The 23,461-nt window shown below is 37.6% G+C and overlaps 2 protein-coding genes and 1 non-coding gene across 4 annotated transcripts; all 3 read right to left on the reverse strand.

Annotated features, from left to right (window-relative positions):
• Positions 1 to 1,504: 1,504 nt before the first annotated feature.
• Positions 1,505 to 15,549, reverse strand: LOC133174875 (F-box and WD repeat domain containing protein 10B-like). Of its 2 annotated transcripts, XM_061309982.1 has the most exons (11): positions 15,271 to 15,549; positions 14,008 to 14,696; positions 8,288 to 8,733; positions 7,840 to 7,857; positions 6,668 to 6,903; positions 6,296 to 6,499; positions 6,076 to 6,197; positions 4,555 to 4,703; positions 4,319 to 4,461; positions 4,053 to 4,211; positions 1,505 to 3,948 (listed from the first exon to the last, which is right to left on the reverse strand). In XM_061309982.1, exons 2-11 carry the CDS (start codon positions 14,603 to 14,605, stop codon positions 2,244 to 2,246), a joined length of 3,780 nt encoding a protein of 1,259 aa, XP_061165966.1. In that variant the 5' UTR covers positions 14,606 to 14,696; positions 15,271 to 15,549; the 3' UTR covers positions 1,505 to 2,243. The 2 variants fall into 2 exon arrangements, with proteins under 2 accessions (XP_061165966.1, XP_061165967.1); XM_061309983.1 differs by lacking the exon at positions 7,840 to 7,857 and having other exon boundaries at positions 15,271 to 15,548.
• A 2,776-nt stretch (positions 15,550 to 18,325) lies between these two features.
• Positions 18,326 to 23,198, reverse strand: LOC133175101 (large ribosomal subunit protein uL3-like). Its single transcript, XM_061310233.1, has 7 exons — positions 22,996 to 23,198; positions 21,787 to 21,955; positions 21,218 to 21,353; positions 20,590 to 20,776; positions 20,181 to 20,383; positions 19,867 to 20,022; positions 18,326 to 18,521 (listed from the first exon to the last, which is right to left on the reverse strand). Exons 1-7 carry the CDS (start codon positions 23,033 to 23,035, stop codon positions 18,363 to 18,365), a joined length of 1,050 nt encoding a protein of 349 aa, XP_061166217.1. The 5' UTR covers positions 23,036 to 23,198; the 3' UTR covers positions 18,326 to 18,362.
• On the reverse strand, positions 20,454 to 20,550 carry LOC133175120 (small nucleolar RNA U83B). Its single transcript, XR_009719232.1, has one exon. It is a non-coding gene; the product is annotated as a small nucleolar RNA U83B (small nucleolar RNA).
• Positions 23,199 to 23,461: the final 263 nt, after the last annotated feature.

Here is a 23,461-nt window from a genome sequence, read left to right on the forward strand (position 1 = left end):
TGCGAATTCTACATTTAAAATTGTAATTTGACCAGTGAAAATAATATTGTAAACATATTTTCAGCTTATATCATGATATGAAGACCACTTAACAAATTCGAGAGCTCTTAACTTATCCTTTTATTCTGCTTAGAAAATATGGAAACTTCCTTAATAAATAATCCAAATACGAAGAATACGTTTAATTTTCTACAAACCAAAAATATTTTCAGTTATCAATTTCATTTCCTGTTCTAATTATGGATTGCTGTCGCTGTCTATGGTTTTGAAATTGTCTGATATATACAGACTTAATATATAACACTTGAATTCAGGCTTTATAAAAATTCCAGCTATAGGAATAGTTTTGTCATTAAATATAAAGCAAAACTGCAAACATTAGAGAGGTATAAAAGTGCGGATTGCTCAGAATGCTTTTTTGGCATTTTCAAAAAATAAATTTAATAAATAAATAAATAAAATAAAATGAAAATGTACAATTTATTATCAACTCCCCTCCCCTTTTTTCAGCCAAATTTTTATCTCTGAGAAATGTTTAGGCTACAGCCTTTTTGTCTATATGGAATACATGTATACGCCACTGGATCACAACTTTATTCAACCAAAATGTACATGTAGGTAACCAGAATCACTCAGTCGTATGATATAGAACAGATGAAGCATCTGTGATTCGGCTGAAATATTCATCAAACCATGCAAACATTCATAAATCCCAGATATGTGCTTGTTAGACTTGATTTCAACTGTGATAAGATGTGAACTGCCGGACTAACCTTGCTTCCAGATGGACACCCCCCCCCCCCCCCCCCATGGTGTCCATGCATATAGGACCATTTGCAAGAGTAACAACGGCTTAGTTGAAGCGACAATGTGCTAGAGCGTTGTTCACAACGCGACGGTGCGTTGCTACTAATGCACTGACGCGTTGTCACCTGCAAAAGTGCAACAGCACATTAGTAACAACACGCGTGGAGCTGACACACAACGATGCATTTTTACACAACACCCCGGCGCACTAACACACAACAGGCTGTCACGCTAATGCAAGTTTACACAACATGCCGTCGCACTGACACGAAACATGCCGTCACGTTATTGCAACTATACAAACAATATGCCGTTGCGTGAACAATTAAGCAACGAATTGTGTAAGGTTGTGTTAGTGCGACGGCATGTTGTATATAATTGGATCAGCGATACGGCGTCGTTTTGCGTCGGAGCAGCGGCGTGTTTTGTGAAGTTGTTAGGGTGACGGCGTGTTGTGGTTTGCGCGCCGGCGTGTTGTGTAAAATTATGTAAGCGTGACGGCGTATTGTGTAAGCGCGACGACGTGTTGTACACAACGCACCGCCGCGTTGTCACTAATACGCTGTTGCACTAACGGATACGGGGGGCACCATACCCCCCCCCCCCCCCCAACACACACAATTTGGTGTGTGGAAGGGAATATGATAATTAATTTAAAAAAACCTTTTCTGTTAGAACCATTTATTAGTATAAAACAGAATATAAATAATACTATTGTCGTATATCACAGCTTGATGTTATAAAGTGTGGGTGAAACTCGGATTTGGGCACTGATCTGGTGGCGACCCTGTAAAGTGTGCCGCTATGTGGCTACTGACGACCCCCTAACATTGAGCAGGAACTTGGCAATACTGTAAAAAGTTCTACACCATTTCAGGATCGTTCAGTATTCGTGAACATATAACAACGTTTGCAAAAGGTATCACAGAGTGTAAGATGCTTACACATCTAGTAAGTTCAATACATGCGAATGCAATTACTCAGTCATTCCAGTCACCATTCAAAAACAAATTGGCAAAAACACGCGAATCACACAAGTATTCCTGTATACTGAAATCATCACAGCGATATATCTAGGCATTTGCACCACACAAATAACACAATAGACGTCAAAATACAATAATAAGCAGGTAAAACATCCTAGTTCTTACAGTAAAGTCTATAGCACATACTCATCTGAAAAAGTCCTCCGTCAAGGCACATTTGTATAAAAATAAAAATAAATCTATGAAGGAAGTAATACTTATCACAGACAATCAAACAGAACATTAGCATACGTGTAGAAAGAGTAAATTCACAACCATTACGATTAGCCCTGGAAGTTATGGAACCCTGTTCATGATTTTGCTATAAAGAGGGCAACATGCCTCTTTCAATATCTGATTGGCTGTTTCACAACCTTGATGATGATTATGCCGTCACTTCCGACTGTGGACTCATCTGTTGGGTTTGCTGCCGTGTACTGTGTTGGGTCTGGTAGCAGCTGAGCCCGGTACCCCACCAGATCTCTGACTAGGGTGGACAGTGCTTGGTCTGGAACTAGCCTTAGCTAACCAAGCAGCTCGCTTTTTCTTTTCCAACATTTCTTCGTCATTCTGTTGTTTTTCTATGTACATTTGTTCAATGTTATTGATGAATTCTTTTTCTTGTTCATAAGTTCGTAGTTCAAACTTAACGTGGCTCCTCATTGGGTCGTTATACTGACTGACTTTGCCGATGACAGTATCACTGGCTGACCTCAGCACTGTCTCCGATTTAGCACGACGCTTCTCTTGAATCAAGGCACTTAATTTTTCCTTCATGTCTTTTGGGTACATTTTCATTGGCACTAAATTAACATCGTGCATTGAGGACGATATTCCTGTAGGTTGTTTCTTGTGTTGAGGCACGACTCCCGGAAGAGCGGAAGCAATGGTGGACGGAACGTCACTGATGGCAGTATCCGGTCTCCTGATGGTCGGCGCCGTCACCGGACGTCCGGTCATGTCGACCTCAACTGCGTCTTGTCTGTGAGCGGCCGCAGACACCGGACGAATGGATCGACCGACAGGAACCGTGGTCTTTACTTTCTTTGGATGGAGACTCATTCTAATTTTTGTCTTGGTGGGCTTGATTTCACAGGGTGTGGCGTACCGCTCTCGATTTGGGCCAGGCACCTGGTCTGATTCTTTAGCCTTGGACGATTTTAGTGATTTGAAGGACTTCGTGTCAGAGAACTCTGATAGAGATTCCGCTTCTACGGATTTTGGGTGGAATTTTTCTAAACCAAGTTCATCTACCGGCACTTTTGTCCTAGGGTCGATCTTACTGGGAGATGATGACGGCCGCTTGAATCCATCCAGACCAGATACCATGGCACGAATATTCTTTTTTGTGTTGTTCGTTGTTTCTGAACTTTGCATCGAGTTTTGTATTGCATTCACTGTTAAATATATAAAATCAGGGGGTACGATACTCTCTGCTTTCATTCTCATTTGAGACCGCAGCAAAGCCTTTGTCTCTGAGAGAGAAATGTCTTTTGTTTTGGGAATAATGGATTGGTCAAAAGCCCACGATACCCTCCTTTTCATTAGCACTGGCGAATGCACGTCATCATCATCATCATCATCGTAATGTTTACATAAAGGATCAGCGATGACGACACTTTGCTGGGATGTCGCAGATTTGAACGTGCTGGGTCGCGGCGGTTTGGACGTTAACGGCTTGGTTGGGAAAGACTTGCTGGAAGAAACCGTTTGCTTGTCTGAGCTAGGACGATGCTCCAAGGCGGGTGGGGATGGTCCACTCTCATATCCTGACTCAGGCGCAGCGCTTTGGATTAAGCGGGCGCTTTCCAGGCTTTTCTGACTGAGACATTTCGCACTGTGTGGAATTTGTTTGGCGTACAGATTCATTTGGAGAATGTTTGGCGGGCGAGACTCTCTCTTTTTTGGATCATGGTGGATAATTTTGGTGTTACTGGCGCCTGCGCGCTTCATCCTCTGTGCACGGATGTACGGGTAGGGCTGAGGACGTATGGGTGCGTCTGAGTAGGAACTATACTTGACAGCTGACGGGATTTTGTCGTTCTCCAGTGTATAGTCCCATGTTACGGACTCAAACCTCAACTCGATCAGGTTCTTACTGGTGTTAAGAGTTATTCTAAAATAAACAGAAGTAATTTTTCAAATAAAAGTTTTGGTGTTTTACACATACTCAGTTTAACTTTATTTTAACCTGTATAAAATCTTTGAGGGATTGTTTACCTGTCATCTATGGCGATTATAGACTGGATTGGATCGCTGGCACTGTTTCCACGCATGATACGGCAGCACTGTCCACTTATCATGTTCCAAATTCGTAATCGTCCGTCCGCGGATCCAGTAATGACGCGTAAAAACTGGAACTCCAGACATAACACTGGCCTAATGAAAAAAAGACAATTATTTAACTGTGGTGTGTTATTTACTTTGGCTTTCACCTTGTTGAATCATGTTAAATATGTTGACCAAGTCGCGTTCGATTGACTTACTTGGGATGCCTGAGCGCGTTCAAACAGCGTGCGTGTTCTCCTTGAGAGGTCCAGACCAATGCATATCCATCCTTACTTCCGGTGATGATGTGCCATCGGTCAAACTTGATTGAGGTTATTTGAGCGTGATGTCTTGCTAGCACCTGTAGGAGAGGTTAATTATATAAGTTAATGTTTTTATTTTCTATGTATTATAAGAGATACACGTACAGGTGTTGACTTCCGGTGTCTCCTACCTTGATGAGATCCCCGGACTTGATGTCCCACACCTTGACCTTGCCCTGTTCGCAGCCCGTGATACACAGCTCCTGACTGACCGCCACGGCCCACACTGGCGCCTTGTGTTTAAAGGTTCTCTGACATTTACCTGTCTGCATGTTCCAAACTACAGAAAAAAACATCATGTTACAGAGGCAAACTCCACAATCAAAATCAACTCAGTTGTGCTGTGTCGCATCCTCTTTTCAGGAATGCTGAGTAGAACAACGGGTCACATGGCCTACATACCCGTACTTCCTTTGCTTAAAAAATACGTTTTTCCATTACATGTCTGTCACACAAAAAAAATGAAAAATACAGGGGGTTTGAGTGGAAAAACACTTGTAAGTGAGTGTCCATTAAACTTAGAAGTAATATATCCATCGCCAGCATAATAAATATAACATATATGTACACTCAATCATAATGCTTATTAATTGTTGACTTAAAAGAAGCAGAGTATTACTGAACCAATGAGTAAATATATATATATATATATATATACTCTCTATTTATTTACCCCCCCCCCCCCTTCCATGGATCTCTTGGGGAGATAGATTTTTGGAATACATGTATCATCCATTACAAATGCAATGCAGAAAAATATACTGGTATATAAGAAACGGGTGAAAATGTTACTCAATTAATTTTATTTCAGTATCTTATATTTATGCACAAAAATATATGATTTATGATAATAATCACAACGCGAACTATTCTCCCTGAAATTAGTCTGTCATTTTAAAGCTCTTTAAATATTTATGACTCACTGACGAAATGACCTAACGTTTAGCATCTCTTCTGATCATATTTTTTTTCTCATAAAGAAATCTCCTGTATTTATGTAGGCTTGTTTAAATAATCCAAAGTTTGTGGAATTAAGGTGGGTTTGTAATATTGAGTACTGCAAGTATTTAATGTTAAACATTGGATATGTCAAATGAATTTGATTTAACGTAAACTAAATGATAAATATTTCCATACGTCAGCTACATTAATCGGAGATCCAAAGCCCTAATGCATTGTCCGTAAAATACAAATTTTCTCCTTGTGTAAAGTCCAAAACATGCATATCAATGCTTGCACGAATTCGAAAAGAAATGTTTAAAGAATGGCTTGCTTATTTGCCTTCACACTTCGAGTAGAGATTAAAAACACGGTTTGAGTATTGGTATCATTTCACAAGAAGAAACACAAATATTGACTATAAGCGGCAATCCAGGACTAAAATAACTGCCTATAGGAGACTTATTATCTACAGGTAATAAAACGGTTCACGACAGTTGTAAATTATTTTGCCTAACATTGGCAGTATCAGGTCTAAATACGAAACATTTTTGATGAATATACATTCCTTTCTGTTCTTTTTAAACAACAAAGGCCTGACATATTTTATGGTTTTGCTTTTTTTTTCCTCTGTTGACTAAAAATTTGACAAATGCAGAAACTTTGAAAAAGGATTTTAAAGGAATCTTTCGAATTGCCCATCTTTGACTTACTTTTACAGGAATTGTCCTTTGACCCCGAGGCTAAGTAGTCGTCCAGAACCAGTATGGTCAGAATTGTATCCCGATGTCCACGGAAAATTTTCTTACAGGTGCCCGTCTCCACACTCCACATCCTGTAACCAACCAATCAAAAGTCATCGTAAAAAGTCACTAATCATATAAAAATTACACTCTGAAACTCAAATTAAAAAGTCTTGAATACAGACAATACCTAATGCTGGTATCATAACTGCCACTTAGAACGATTCCCCGCTCGGTACAAATGTGGACACACCTAATACTTCCGGCATGACCGGATATGACGAGAGGCAACTCATTTCCGCTATCCCGGTCAATGAACCGGATCTTCCGGTCTTTAGATCCAATGGCGATGTTTTGCCCTCCGTCTGTGTGTATCACACGATGATGATCTTCACTATTAAAGACATCCATTGATAGTTTATCTTGTATAATATCAAAATGAACAGTATATAGATCTCGTGAGAATTCAAATATTAGATCAGTCTGCTTTGGGAGGCATGATAATAAAGCTCTATTTTGTCTTTTAATTCCTCCTCTCACAATAAAAGAGATGTATACTTACACCATAGAGAGAACCATGACGTTGTACGTCCCGCAGTAAACGTTACGTTCTTCCATGATGACGTTACGCGTGGACACGCCGCTGTAGGCGTTACTAAAGTTGACCTCCTGGAGGTAAGTGGGACTGATGACCTCGTCATCTGTTAGTTTCACGGTCCGGGTCCCCGGGAACAGGTTGGGTACAGGCACATCAATGTCCTTGGCGTATTGGTGGTTCACCCCTTGTGCAGCCGCCCCCTGATAAGACAATAATGACTTAACGCTTAAAGATATCATTACAGGGATCAAATGGGCTTAATGAGGAATGGAATCTAGTTACCATCATAACTGTATCCTCCACAGAAAAATTATGTATACTAGATGACGTAATGAACACCGATCTATATACATATACGCTCTATTTATGCTATTCTACATAAAGATAGTAGACCACCACCGCATACTACTATATTGTTCTTATTGAATCCCAATAAAACCTAGATATTTCTAAAGCAGGCACTTTTCCATTCCATCTATATGTACATGTTATTATTCAAAGCAAATAAAACAGAATAATGCACCTATTCCATCACCTAAATTATTTGCCTCATCGATATGCATTTCATAATCAGTGCAAGTATACGCCATTTTTTATTGTTTCAGAATCCACAGAAATCAATTAAATTCTCTAAATAATTGACCTGTCGCATTGTGTCTAGAATATGGAGAGCTTACGCTTCATCTCCTTAAACCTTGAAACTTTTTATTGAATTATTTCAGCAACAAAATAAATCTCTGATTGAACTAATCATGGCGGCGACCACTCGAACACATGCATCCAGTGTAAATGAAGGACAACAAACTGTGTCATACGAGTAATATAACTGTCGCCATAACTTACCTGTACATCTAGAAACTACAAAGTATATTTATTATTGTTTTTTTTTATTGAACAAATCGAAACTATCGTGCATCATGCTGACTTGTGAAAACATGCAAACGAGAACATTACGGAAGTGTAGTCTGTCGAACTCTGACAGACTTAACACCGACAACAATTTGACGACGGATTTTTCACCTGCTAGAGCCTGGCTGTTCAGAACATCCAATCCTTTTCAGGAGCAAAACAAACAAACCATGCAAATAATGAAAATATTGACAAAACCAACTCTATTAATTAACGATGTTTCTTACAGAACATGGCATCGTTAGCTAAAATGAAAGATATGCTTGCAAAAGATCTATATTTTGTGCACTTTCGCAATTAATACTAATACATTCTTTAAAAAAATATATTCACCGTCATCTAATATTAAAAAAAAAAACATCCGTATGTACGCCCAATAATCAAAATCTATTGGAAGCCAGAACCTGGACTACGTTTTAAGATATACCTTTGTTGGAGCACAAATAGCTTCTGTTTCACTAGTTCTTGTCAGAACGTTACTCTAAGATTCAAAATTTCAACAAGTTAAATAAAAACATTTCTTCAACACAAATCATCAAAGACCTCGATACTTCTTACAAAGAACTTGGACGGATGCTATGTGTCTGTTTGCTAGAAATTTCAGATTAGCAATGATGAACTTTGACTATGGCATTGCGGGAAAATGTGGCTTTGTAAGAAACTTCTAAATCTTACCTGCATCAACATAACATCCTCCTCTAAAAGTTGGTTGATTCGCTCCTCGTCGTGAACTTCCAACACCAAGGCCCTCCAGTTCTGACTGACCAAAAGGGCGTGGCTAAGTGACGTCTTGTCCAGTAACTTAAGAATGTATTTAGCAAGGTGCACGGGAAGGCTGCGGATAAAGTCTTTGTGGCGTGCAACACCAGAGAAGGCCTTGGAAGACGTGGGGATGACCATGCACGCAGGGTCAACAGACGACAGCTCCGACTCACTGTCAGTGCCACTGTCGTCATTTTCGATGACGTCATCGAGGAAGAGCTTGTCTCCCGTGATTGGGTGGAGTTTGGGCTTGCCGTAGTGTGGAGTGACGATAGAGAGCACCTGGAGATCAGCGTGTTCCTCGCTGTGGAAGGAGTACTCCGTCTCCGGAATGGAGGCCGTCTCCACGTAGTCCGCTTCTGAAAGAGAAAAGACAAACAGACATGCGTAAGTACTGGAAATGATGTATTCACCGATTGATCAAGAGAGCGGGGGGGGGGGGGGTTGAAAGAGAACGGTTATGCATAAAATACACTGCAAACATGATGCTTAGTGAAACCGAACAATTAAATAAAGTAAATTATTCCACCATTTACCACCACATCGATTTGAAGAAGAACCAAATCCTCAAATTCAAATTCAAGTGTTTAACTGTTCTCAAAATATGCTCCAGACTTATAAAAGCTATATGAATTCAAACATTTTTTTGAACTCTTTGCCCATGTGCATGAACCAAGATAACAATGAGCCAATTTATATGGTAGGCCCTATTGAATATGCGCCTGTTTTCGATGACAGGGATAATCAAGGTCTCGTATTTAAAAAGCAAACGAATAATTCTCCAACACGTCTGTTCTTTCTGTTGTTCGCTGGTCTGAGACTAGAGAGCTACAGTGCCACCCCAGATAGAAAAAAAAATGTATATGTATTGCGCACAAAAAGTTGCGCTCGGTTTTGGATTTATTTCTCCAAATCCTTAGTTACCTTAACTGCACAAAAGCTCGATTTCAAAGCGACAGAATTGCCTTGTCATCCAAAATGGCATTATAAATAGGCAAAGTTTTTGATGGTCTCATTTCAGGTTTAGGGGACCTATTAACAACGGATGTGGATATGTAGAACGTTTTGTTGTGGAAATATAGTTAAAGAATATGATAGAGACACACGCGTTGGTAATACTTTGAGATGGTTTAAAATTACGAAGAAATAAATCGAGAAACCGCGCGCTTTTTGTGTTCTATAAATACAGACTTTTTTCAATGGATGGCACTATATCTCCCTTTGTGTGATATACCATGTAAACTCTGTACATGATACAGTAGGCCTAATGGTGAGTATCTTTGGTTGTCTCCCCTTGTGACTTTACTACATACCAGTTGTCCAGGGAACCCTGCCACCCCGTGACATACAACTAAATACAACTACCGCCAATCAAATCTTGAATTTAGACAAGTACATAAAATTATAGGTAGATACATGACCCTGTTTCTTCTGTATATATTGCCATGCTTTATTTAAATACATGTACCCATTAAACAATACCTAAACTTCCGACAAGATTTCGATTCCTAGGTATTTTTACAATTTGATTAAATTCCATTTTGCTTCAGATAACGCGAGGGTCTGTACAAGAACAATCAAATGGTCATAAAAGCAATGTAGGGGTTGTTATTTGTGTATCATAATTGGACGTTTTGCAATAAACTGAAATCAATTCTGCCTGAAAATGTCATTTAAAAGAAATAAAGCGAATCATTGTTCATGCCTATTTTGTGAAATTGACCAATTTTCCAAGAGCTCTTAACATGCGGGGTCGATCTAAGCACTTGATTTTCAATTAAAGCGTCTATTGTTCACGAATTACAGATGGAAGTTTCGCAAGTGCCATCTGTAGTAATACTTATGAAAGTTGGCTTTAACGACCATTGATAAGCACAGTAGTACCATTAAAACATTATTGATAAGGTAAAATATTCCGACTTATGAATAATGACCCTTGTGAATGATCCTAGGTAACTATGTATGAAACATTAGATATCAGACATAATCTGGCTTATTTTGAGTGTGCACTCTACCTCATGCAAATTATATAATGCATTCCTTCAAATATAAAACTTATGATTTCAAAGATATTCTGCCAGAACTTTGGCACGACGGCTAATTGTGCAGTGATGTGGTTAGACTTAATTAAAGATGTCATTAAATGTCATATTTCAAATCAGATAAAACGGCAGAAGTGCGTTTGGCGGGTTGCCGCCTTCATTCAAACAAAACCGTCTTCTGTCCAAAGGGTCACATGACCGAGTCCGCGGGAGATTCCGGGCTTTGAGTTCCCGTCATCACAACAAACGTTAGACACAAACTTGGCATAATGCTGAAAGAGGTAATCATCTCAATAGATATTGTTCCAATCTTGACAACAACGGTTATTATTCACCTCTTGGTTTAAACTTCGGCACTTATTTCATGCATTGTACCCTTAAAGTCCTAACTATAACCGAATGCAGCGTCATGGATTGTTAGAAAAAAGTTGTAAGGCTAATCCTGCAGACAAACGAAAGGCGATTACGAGAATTTGTAATACTGAAGACAAATTCCAATTAGAAGTATTAACACTAAGTAAAAACAGAATTAACTTTATGAAAATCCTAAAGTACGGAGTGAAGGCTCTAGACTTAAGGTTACTGATAGAATAACTAATTGGTCTACTTTATCCTCCGTCTCTTGTACTGAGTGAAGGCTCTAGACTTAAGGTTACTGATAGAATAACTAACTGCCCCCCCCCCCCCGGTCTCTTGTACTGAGTGAAGGCCCTAGACTTTAGGTTACTGATAGAATAACTAACTGCCCCCCCCCCCCCCCGGTCTCTTGTACTGAGTGAAGGCTCTAGACTTAAGGTTACTGATAGAATAACTAACTGCCCCCCCCCCCCGGTCTCTTGTACTGAGTGAAGGCCCTAGACTTTAGGTTACTGATAGAATAACTAACTGATCCCCCCCCCTCCCCCGGTCTCTTGTACTGAGTGAAGGCCCTAGACTTAAGGTTACTGATAGAATAACTAACTGGTCCCCCCCCCCCCCCGTCTCTTGTACTGAGTGAAGGCCCTAGACTTAAGGTTACTGATAGAATAACTAACTGGTCCCCCCCCCCCCCCGTCTCTTGTACTGAGTGAAGGCCCTAGACTTAAAGGTTACTGATAGAATAACTAACTGGTAACCCCCCTCGGTCTCTTGTACTGAGTGAAGGCCCTAGACTTAAGGTTACTGATAGAATAACTAACTGCCCCCCCCCCCCCCCCCCGTCTCTTGTACTGAGTGAAGGCCCTAGACTTAAGGTCAGACAATACATTCCTCAAAAATCTGTTTTGTATATCTTCGTATTGTATGGAAAATATTAAAAATTTTAAATACTTTCTGATTTCTAAACTGGTTTCTAATTGTCTTTAAAAAATTGAAACACTAAAAAATGTGATCTTGGCCAATTAAGTTTTTTTGCAAAAGGATTTTATAGGAAACAACACCCTCCGGTATCTTGCACAAATGCCTGGTAAGGTACCTCAATTTTTTGCGAGTAAACGTATCAAAGTAGCAATACTTCAATGACAAAATCTTAGAAAAAATTATATATTATTGAGGAACGTATCGTCTGTCCTTAAAGGTTACTGATAGAATAACTGACTGGTCTCCTTTATCCCCCACCCCTGGTACTGAGTGAAGGCCCTAGACGAAGGTTACTGATATTATTAACTGGTCTCCCCGTTCGACTGGCCATTAGAGGGTAGGGTTAGATAATTTGGGTGGTAGTAAAAATTATGTCAAAATATTAATAATTCATATAAGCTGGAGCTAATTTTCCAAAAATTAGGTGCTATCAGTTAAAATGATGAGTTTTTTTTTTTAAACTAAGAGATGGAATATATTAATATATTTTGTAGACTAAATGAATTCCTAAAACAGACCTGTAAGATGAAATATAAAACGACTGAAGATGGAGGTATAAGGTTACATATTTTGTTTTAGTCTTGCTTTGTTTCATTCATATACCCAAACTCTACATTTAATAGATTATTATAAGAATCTTACAAGTACTTTATAAAATTTTTGTCCAAAGGGAAGGACATGCATTTTAATCATGAAAGCTAACGCAATAGTTGTCAGGTTAAAGATTAACCAGGGTTAAGTCAGCTTAAGTATTTAATATCAAACTATACACAAGGTTATTAAATTTAATTTACAGAGGTTTGAATGGAGCACCTTATCTGAGTTATCTTGTGGGGGGATAAGTTGTCCCCTCAACACAGACAGTCCTCTGTGTACAGACAGGCTTTTGATCCCAGATAGATATATTTACTTGGATCTTTTCAGGGATAAGCTTCTGGTTTAACCTATCCATACAAGTTCATCAAACCTTCCTATTTCTTACATTTCTACCTTACAAATCTAAATCACTTCTAATTTAAATATCTAATCCCTGCATACAGCTGCGAATTTAATTTACACTTTGTCAAATGGAGAGATAAAGCTATTAAATGTAGTTTGTGGAACCATTAGTATAAATGACATTTTTGTATTTAATATGTAGACAACATAAGGGAAGAAATTCAACAGGAGAATGTAAATCACTCAGGTTGATGGTTATATGATAAGTTTTTTGATACAGGTGGAAAACATTTCTAAAATATTTCTTCTTTGACCATTTTAAGTGAAATGGAAAAACCATTAACATTTATTTTAAATTCATATAGAATTCAATTTGATCTCTATATATAGATCTATATAATGTAACAAACCAACATAGAATCCTGACTGGTAACCCTGAATTTATATATTAAATAGTGAAAAAGAATACCAGTATGCTTTTTCAATTTATCATAAACATAAGATTGGAGATTTTATTTTGGATTCAGTTTAACTTTTAATTTTTAATTCTTCCTCTTTATTATCTGACTGATTATGAGCTTTAATCATTAAGATAGTCCACAGCAGTGTCTAGAATCGTAAGATCTTCAGCTTAAAATCATTTAAAGATATTAAAATTGGATTTTACTGTTCTAAAACCAAAATCTATAGAACCATCTTTTGGATAATATTCAGTTTTCTTTACATTTACAAAAAGATAAATTTATATACATTGCTGCTTTGACAGCACACATGAATCAATATTAGGAGACATTTACATTCCAGCTATGAAGAAAGACTTGAGCAACCCCTCTATATGGTATTTATTAACCTGCAATTTTCAACCACATGTATAATTTATTTCCTTTCAAGGTACTCTATGCTCTTCCCTATTCAAAACTTTTTTTGGACTGTCAGCAAATACAATTTATCATTGAGTCAAATGCTGACTGACGTTTTACATACTAATTGTTAGGCCATTATTTACACACTGAATTGTCGACGGATTTTTCCGTTATTTCCCGATCATGACAAGGAGCACACGGCGGGTGTGACCGGTCGGCAGGGGATGCTCACTCCTCCATGGCACCTGATCCCACCTCTGATGTTTGAAGGTCCGTGTTTGCTCTGCTCCTATTTTGTATTGTATAATGGACTTTTGAGCTTGAATACTGTTCGTTATCTCCATATATTTCATGATACTATATGCATACTTTAAAGTAACTATTTTTTGTACACTGACTGCCAGCCATATAATGTTTTATATGGTGCTGTGGTGGTGGCCTTTTGTCTTACCTGGTGCTACCATGGTGGCCTTTTCCTCCGAGATGAGGAGGGTCCGGGCCTGAGAACTGAGGGTGTGCAGCAAGGAAATCTCACACAACTGAAGTAAGGATAAAGCAAAGTTAGCTTTTGTCCAATAGTTAGCTTTCTGGAACCACATCCATGTACCAGTAATGAATTGTTCCACTTCCATCAAGTCCATGGCACGATCAGAACTAAAGGTTGTCATATCCGTGTCAAGACTAGGTGCTGCTCGACTTCGGGAGTATGTAAAGTCTTTACACGACAATGGTTGTAGTAAACTCACCATCTGGTGTAACAAATCAACACTGTGAAATCGACGCATCAGTCCAAGCATAAACCGTTTCTTGGAGTGACTTCCCAATTTAGGGAAGAACTCCTTGGCATTCTTCATGCGGTCACTCAGAAGACATGTCTCGCACTCTCCGCAGCTGATGGCCGTGGCATTGCTGGCACAACGCAGGCTCTGAGCCTTACCAATGTTAAACTCGAACACCTCCAAGTTAGCACTGGGGTGCTTCATGGTGTTGTTGTTGACTGGATTTGACAAGGTGTTCATCCCCTGAGTATAGTTACAGACCTCTAACATACTGGTGTTCTATGTAGTCAAAGGATTATTGTCTGCTGATAACCTAGATTCCCCATACCAATCAATGGGATTATCCCCTCATACAGCATATCTGCAAAAGTATGAATCAATATTAAAGTAATGCTAAATTGTAGGCTTATTTCTAACTTTAATATATAAGTTAAAACAGAAAAATGTCTTATTAATTTTATTTATTTTACGTACTGAATTATCATTATGTTTAGAATCTATGTTTTAATCAAATATACTATTACTATTTTTTCAATATATTTTCCTATATATAAATATATATTTTTAATAATAAAAATTAAAATATCTAAATGATCTAAAAAACATGCTTCATTGAAAAATTATGCCATTAAACTTGTATTAAAGTTGAACTGTGTTTGGAAGTCCCTGAAAGTGTAAGGGGTAGAGGCCGGGTAATTTGAACGAAAATAATACATTTTAATATTTAGCTTCCTATTCACGCGAAACACTAATAACTTTTTTCTGTATTAGTGTATGGCACCTCGCACTGCAAACATTCACTCTCACCCGAAATTCTAAAGCAGGTGCATTGTGCTTGCATGGAAGGCAATGGCCAGAGTTCTAGGAGCCAGTTGAAAGGCTTCACGGTGACAATGTTTTAAAAAAAATCATCAATTAGAGAAGATAATACCCACCTGTATTATTGTGTTTACATCCAATCATCCAAGGTGTGAAAACACGACACAAACAAGTCTGTAAAACTTGTTCCTGAATAGTTTAGTACTTTGAGAAGTTTGGTTAACACTCAATCAAAGACAAAAAAAGTGATAAATCATAAATTAAGATTAACTTGACGGCAACAAGGTCTGATACGTTTGACAAACAACTGTCCAGGACCCACTCATTAATATTCAGTCATGATATAGTAAATACCGGCGATTCAAAGATCCAATCAATCGTCTACATCCCCAAGGTGACGAAAATGTGTTTACAGTATAAACAAAGCTAGTATTGGTAATAGTTTCGAAAAAAAAATCGATTTACTTCAAATTCAACAAATACCTGTATATTAAAAAATAATGTCGAACATAATATTACTGTGGAAATTATATATATTCTATAATTGTAACATAATGAGTGAATCTTTTAGATTTCGTATTTGTTCCTAACCGGAAGGAGTTTTTGCAAGTGCGCCGATCCAAATTTATCTTGACTGCATGTGTCACTTTTGTTGCATAATTATGGTATATTTTTTGGTTGGGGAAAAAACTGAATCCTTTGTATAGCCAGGGACGTAGCATCGTTTTTGAAGTGGGGGGGGGGGAGCCAAAGAAAAAAATTCAACTTACCTGAAAAAAAAACTTGACAAGCAAAAAAAAAAAAAAAAAAAAAAAAAAAAAAAAAAAAATAGGTAAAAAAAATTAGGTACCAACTTTTTTCAGTACCAAATTTTATTCATACACTAGTACAAAACCCTTATTTGCCTATTCTACAACAAAAAGTGGGGGGGGGGCGGCCTTTCAATTAACATTTCAAATAGTAAAAAAAGTCTTTGGAAAAAAAGTGGAAGGGGGGGGGGGGCAGACCCCCCTGTCACCTGTTGTAAATGCAAAATTTACTCTGCATTAAGTTGCACCCATGTGGATTACGTTTGTAAAGCTCGTTAGAATACTAATTAATATAGAATATTTTTTTTTTTTTTGGTTACATTTCATTTAGACTCGATGAATATTGATAGTAAACTGTAAAACATTTGTATCGAGAGATTGAATACTGTTCGTTATCTTCATATTTCCGAGTCATTGAACTTATCTACATAATTTGTATCATACGATTTCAACAAAAATGGACAGCAGTTATCGATACAATATTAAAACAAAAACAACTTTCAAGTCTATTTTTATGGTATTTCAAGTATTTAGTTATCAGATACTTTTTTCAGGAATTTATTATTAGTGACACTTTCATTGCTGATTAAAATGGAAAATTGGACAGTGAGGAGAGTATATAATATGGAGAATTGAATTTTTTTTAATCAGGTAGACTTTTACCTATGATCATTTGTAACAAGTAACACGTTACATAAGGTTACACATGATTTTGACTAGTAGGCAGTATCATTATATTTATTGACTGGTTACAGTGGTTACAAAGTGATTTATTTCCCTTGTTCATTTGTAACCAGTAACACAGGTTACATGAGCTCGTGCTGGACCGCATTTTTCATTTTTGAATTGGTTACAATGGTTACAGTGATTACATGGGTTACGTACAGTTGTAAAAATGGTTACATGGGTTACAGTGGTAACAAGGTGATAATTCTGTATGCTCATTTGTAACCAGTAACACAAATTACAAAGACAAGACCCCCTTCAGTTAAATTACCATGATTGTATCTGATTGTAGCCAAACAAATTTAGTTGTGCCCAGTGTAAACCTAAACAAAAATTCCTTGTGATAATCTGTTAACATTGTAACGGAATATAGGTGTAAACCCTCCCCCCCCGGTTTATAAACGATCTGTTACCATTGTGAAAGGAATATAGTCGTAAACTTGCAGCCAATGTAACCTAAAAACACTCATTGGTTCAAAATGATCAGCATGCTTAAGCTGAGAAATATGTTACCTTTGTAACTGGGCTAAATAGTCTATAAATGATGAAAACACAGACGGATTCGGCGTACAATCTCAAGTGTTAAAAGCGAGACAACTCTTGTAAATTATTGTACTCAATCGCACATTCTCGGGCCTTTCCGGCAAGCTCGGAAAACACCTTGATGTTGTTTTCCCGATTGTCGGAAAGGCTCGAGAAGTTGCGATTGCTACTGTACTTTGAAAACCAAGACATAGGAAAAAACAAACATTTTACCATGGCAACCACCACAATTTTACCATATCCACAGTTAAATAGCACAATTTTTTCTTCCAAAATTCAAGTATCTTTAATTTTCTGCTTAGATATGTGACCCTCTCAATAAATGGAATTGGCCAAGCTACGTAATCTGGTGAAAAGTCACTTTTCGGCTCAACTTCAGTTTTTCCCGCAACTGCTTTAAATTTTTACAAGTTGCTAGCATATCTTACTTCTTGATCATGCTAAAATCCTAGTTTTTCTACAAAATTGTAACCACATTACTTCTTTGTTCTGCATCCACAACTTAGTGATGTTACAATCAAAAACACCAAATTCTAGAAAATCAGCCGTGATTTCTATTCAAAATACTTAGGTACTAGTAGGTATATTGTACTTTTATAAAACTCTGAATCAAGGGGAACAACTCTTTGCCATTTAGATTTGCTCAATATTGCAATTGGCTTTGCATCCTATTAAGCGCCTTTTGCAAAGCAGCTACCCCTAAATCAAGTGCAGCGCCAAGTGTCTTGCATTTATACATTAATGGAAAATCAATTTCTGCAAAACAGTTCCTGCTTAATACATTTACAGTATTTTTAGAGTAACATATATGCATATGCCATAGAATGAAACCAAACCCACAGCGGTTATTATTTCTAAATCCCATGAATCTAGCATACGACATCCCTTTTGATCAACAAAGAACATTTTGTCCATGTAAGGAAGCAGTGATTCTGGACAACGCATTCAAATTGCTTAGGAACAACACCGAATTGTAAGCCAAAACTTCAGACTACATTTATATACATTAATAAAATTCAACTTCAAAATACCATCTAAAACAAGTATTTTTTTTTTTAAAATTTCACTTCAAACAAAACACAACACAGTAATATTTATTATCCAGACATTTATTTCCAGTCCTTTCACATTTAGGCAGCCTCTTTCTGGGCATCCTTCTTCAGGGGACCCATGAAGTTTCTCTTCTCCTCGAAGGTCTGGAAACGTCCATGTCCGTATTTGCTGGAGGTATCAATGAATTTTAGTGTGATCTTCTCCATGGCCTTCTTTCTGAATGTTGTCAGCAAGGACTGCGAAGAAAACAAATTCTCAAGTACTGATGATAATTCACACATCAGACATTTATCCTGCATATCCTCTATTCTTACCCCCAGAAAGAAGTAATTAGATGTTAGGGGTACTGATAGTTTTGTCTCCAAGTTCTATATGCAGGAAATTTTGGCCCCATTTTATTTTGCCTTTCTCAGTGGGCATTTTCAAGACAGTTGTTTCTTTTTTTTTTAAAACTGTATTTGGGAGGATTTAGAATGTGGAGAAAAGGTTTACAAGTGCGATAGGTCTAACCAGAAGTCTCTGATGAGACTGTAGCTCTACGGGTTGTACTTATAAAGGAAGATAAAAGTAGCACTTGGATTTGAAACTTTGCAACAGCAATAAATAGAATAACGATCCTTGGTTTAGTCTATTTTTGTGGCAAGATTTATTGCAATCAGAATAAAACTGTAGGAGGAGTAGCCTTTTAAAATAATTTTACAGAAATTTCGATTTAAGTAACCATGGCAACATCATTTAACAAAATCAAAAAGCAATAATGACAATTATGTATCTCAGTGTAGTCTAATTGTATGCCAAGTTATACTGAAATCAGACAGAACATGTAGGAGGAGTAGCGTTCTGAAAGTATTTCAAAAAATTTATATTTTTAGTAACCATGGCAACACCGTTCATCAAAATCCAAAACTGGTACAGAGAACTATGTATCTTAGTGTAGTTTACTTGTGTGTCAAGTTATACTAAAATCAGACCAAAACTGTACGAGAAGTAGCATTTTGAAAGTATTTCAAGGAAATTTCTATTTTTAGTAACCATGGCAACACCATTCATCGAAATCAAAAACCGATATACAGAATTATGTATCTTTGTCTAGTCTACTTGTGTGCCAAGTTATATTGAAATGAGATCAAAACTGTAGGAGGAGTAGCATTTTGAAAGTATTTCAAGGAAATTTTTATTTTTAGTAACCATGGCAACACTGTTCATCGAAATCAAAAACGGATGCACAGAATTATGTATCTTAGTGTAGTCTACTTTTGTGCCAAGTTATATTGAAATAGAGATCTAAACTGTAGGAGGAGTAGCGTTTTGAATGTATTTCACAGCAATTTCTATTTTTAGTAACCATGGCAACACTGTTCATTGAAATCAAAAACTGATATATAGAATTATGTATCTTAGTATAGTCTACTTGTGTGCCAAGTTATAATGAAATAGAATCAAAACTGTAGGAGGAGTAGCGTTTTGAAAAATTGTTTACAGAGAGACGGACGGATGACAGACACCTTACTATCGCATTAGCTCTTCTTGTCTCTGACCAGTAGAGCTAAAAATAAACAAAAGTTACCAGACTGTGATTACCTTTCTAAGGGTGATAACTCTCTTCCTAGATCCCATGCAGCAGCCCTTAATCATGACAAAGTCCTGGTTGACCTCTCCATAATGAGGGAAGCCTCCCATGGGAGTGATGGTCTTCTCAGCGGGGTCATACTCTGTGGCTCCATTGTTTCTGATCACCTGTAATTATTTTGTGGTCAAGTACTATGTAGTAAAATGAATCTTTCTAGATGATCATGCCATTTAATAATTTCTTTGGTTTCAGAAAGAATGGTACTTTCTAGTACTTTGCTATAATTTTCCTACAAATACATGCTGTAATTTTCTGCCTGCCGTACCTTGCCATCCTTTGTATGGATGCCTTTGCCGATGCGGTAAATCTTCTTGTTAATCTCTGTACGATGATGGTATCCTTTCTGTCCAGCTCGGGCCACACTGAACTGGACTCGACTCGGATGCCAAGCTCCAATACAAGCAACCTTGCGCAGACCTTTGTGGGTCTTCCTTGGCAGTTTCTTGGTGTGCCACCTAGATGTTACACCTGTTAAAAAGGAACCCAGATGTAAGCAATAATCTTGACAGTTGTAAATGCTATTACAGTACAGTCTAACAGAGACCTCAGAAGGAAGGCAGCATGGTGTCCTTCTACATTGTTTTTCAGACTGCCCTGGCAGGGGCAGATACCATGTTTTTACATCATGTGTCTCATCAGCAACTTAATCAAATATTTGTTATTAATCAACTGACCTTTGAAACCACGTCCTCTGGTGACTCCAATGCAGTCAATGTTCTCGTCCTGGGCAAAGACTTGGTCTATAGGGACAGCCTTCTCCATCTTTTCTTTGGCCCAGTCCACTTTCTGACTGACTGTTCCTCCATTGACCTGGATTTCCATCACATGGGCCTTCTTTTGGCGCTTCTTCAGCAGTTTCATCTAAAGTTAGAGGAGACGTTTGGTTTCACTTTATCCTCTTATATACATATCAATAAAGCCATGATGAAATACTTGTACATCTTAATTTTTCTTCTCCCAATTCTAAATTTTCACCAGGTATTAAAGAGTCTCCCTTCTAGCACCTTCAACCCCTCCCCCCCACCAAGAAAAAATTTCTTAAGAAATTCCAGATGTTGAAATGTGATCCGTCAATATTTCCGATTACTTGCCACTCTGCGATAGTTTAAACTGCAGCTAAACACAATCCAGATTCATAACAAATTGGGCAGGTAAAACAAAGGATAGGTAATGTAACTTCTGCAATAAGTTGATTTTTCAGTTGGGAAAGTGCCAACAAACAATTCTTATTGTACACTTGTAAACTTTGTTTCAATAGCAAAGAAACACAAGTTGTTCCACAATAACATGGTGATAGATTACCTGAGTATGGGCAATGACACGAATGACCTTGCAGTACTTCTTCATCTTGGCGAAGTCTCGGTCAATCTCCTTCTTGCCTTCCTCGTCCTGCCATTTCTTGGAGTACTTGGTGAAGGCCTTCTTCTTGGCACGGTACCTTCAGAGGGTCAAGATTAACTGTACAACCTCATCTCGTTCAGTTAGAATGAGAGCGGAGGTTTGGTACAGTGGGACAGCTCATCAACCAGTTGGTCGAGCGGAGCTGATGTTGATGGCTTCCAGACTTACGTCTCAAACCAAAAGACTTGAACAAGTTATAGACATAGCTCCGACAACCAACTACTGAGAGGAGCCGCTGAAAGAAAAGGCTCACCAAACAAGTGGTTGGAGCCATTTTAAAAAGCAATGCACAGGGGCCATAGTAAATTAATGCTGAAATAATCAATATTTTGTAATTAGTTTTAAAGGAATAAACTTTGTTGTAATTATATTTAATTTTTTAAAATTTAGATTTAATTGGAATAAACTTTGCCAAATTAAATTCTTTAAAATCTTCTTTCATCAATTCAATGTTGTCATGTGTTGTATACCAGTTCTTATAGAATCGTCGTCGGCAATCTTCACTCAGGTGCTCAGCAAAGATGGTTTTGAAAGGTCTCAAACCGTTGGGGGTCTCAATGTAACCAACAACACCAACAATCATCATGGGGGGAGTCTCGATGATAGTGACTGCCTCTACGATCTCCTTCTTGTTGGACTCTGCAAAGCAAAAGGCTCTATAATAATACCTCTGATCCACTGTATTTATACATGTGAATCAACAGTCCTCTCTCCAATGTAACATTAATTACATTTACTGAATGCATCTCCATGGATACGACTATGTCATTTAGAAAAATATTATCTTAACATTTCTGAATTGATGAAGGTTTTAACAGTAGACATTTAAAAAAAAAATCACAATCAGGGATCGACATTAACGGTTGTCTGATTGCCCGGGACAAGTAAATTATCAGTTCGGGCAAGTGAAATTGTCAACATACTTGTCCGATCGGGCAAGTGAATTTTTTTCATACAAATGTATATATTTATTAGTTAACATTAACTTCTAGATAAAACAATAAATTGAACACTTGATTTCTGCAACATACCTGGCTGCCAATGTTTTTGCATTCGGAATTCCTTGCTAGTGTTTCTGGATTATATCATTCATCTAAAAATTGGGCTCGTTATTGTCTTTCGCAGTAATTACGCTCTACGTCTAACATAATTTTGTTAACTTCTTACTAGGAAATTAGATTATTTATTCACACACAGAATATAAGTACAGTATAACACAATGTATCCTAATCAAGATAAAATGTATGTTTCGTAGCAATTATCTTCTTTTAGCGTTGCTTCACAGTTATTTCACAAAAGGATCCTACAGAAAATAATTTTTAAGAATATATATGAATTTTATTAAAAGGAAACGGAGGATTATTGCTGCATGGCAGTGTGTGTTAACAGGTTAAATTAACAAATTCAGTGGTATACATTTATTTACAAATGTATCGAAATTTTATCAGGTAGCTCAACTTGCTAAATTGACAGTAGTGTATTTGGTCACATTTTTTTTTCTTATCATAACGTTTACAGTAATAATTTTCAGTTCTTTCCTAATTTTGGGCAACCAAGGTTTGCTTTCAGACAAGTCAAAGATTCAGTTCACTTGCCCGAAGGGCAAATGAATCTGAAAGTTAATGTCTATCCCTGACAATAGATATTCAGTGTAGATACAACGTGGAGGGAGCACTTACTGGATCCTGGTCTATCCACCTCCCTCACTATGTGGGTCATTCCAGCTTTATAACCCAAGAATGCAGTCAAATGACAGGGCTTAGATTTGTTGTCCTTTGGGAAAGCCTTGCATTTTCCCCTGTGGCGCCTAGAGCGCTTCTTAGGGAGGAACGCCTTAGATCCGTGGCGAGGTGCCGAAAACTTCCGATGAGACTATAAAATCAAAGTGAATAATTTTTAAAACAATAGGAAAATATTTAATTTATTCCATTTCAACATTTTTTATTGTAAAATATTCCCAAACAACTCGATGGAGTTAGATTTAGTTTCACTCTTCTCTTTGCCGTGACCTACCATTTCGGCGACAAACGTGGAAAGGACGACTAGATTGTGGCAATTTGCGACCTACAAAGCTCCGAGTGACATTTGATATGAGATTATGAAAAAAATCTGAAAAAAAACATTGAAACAGTTTTTTTCTTTAAA

The sequence above is a fragment of the Saccostrea echinata genome, unplaced genomic scaffold (assembly GCF_033153115.1).
Source record: "Saccostrea echinata isolate AGI-Se365-2 ecotype Australia unplaced genomic scaffold, CSIRO_AGI_Sech_v1 ptg000060l, whole genome shotgun sequence".
Lineage (NCBI taxonomy): Eukaryota > Metazoa > Mollusca > Bivalvia > Ostreida > Ostreidae > Saccostrea > Saccostrea echinata.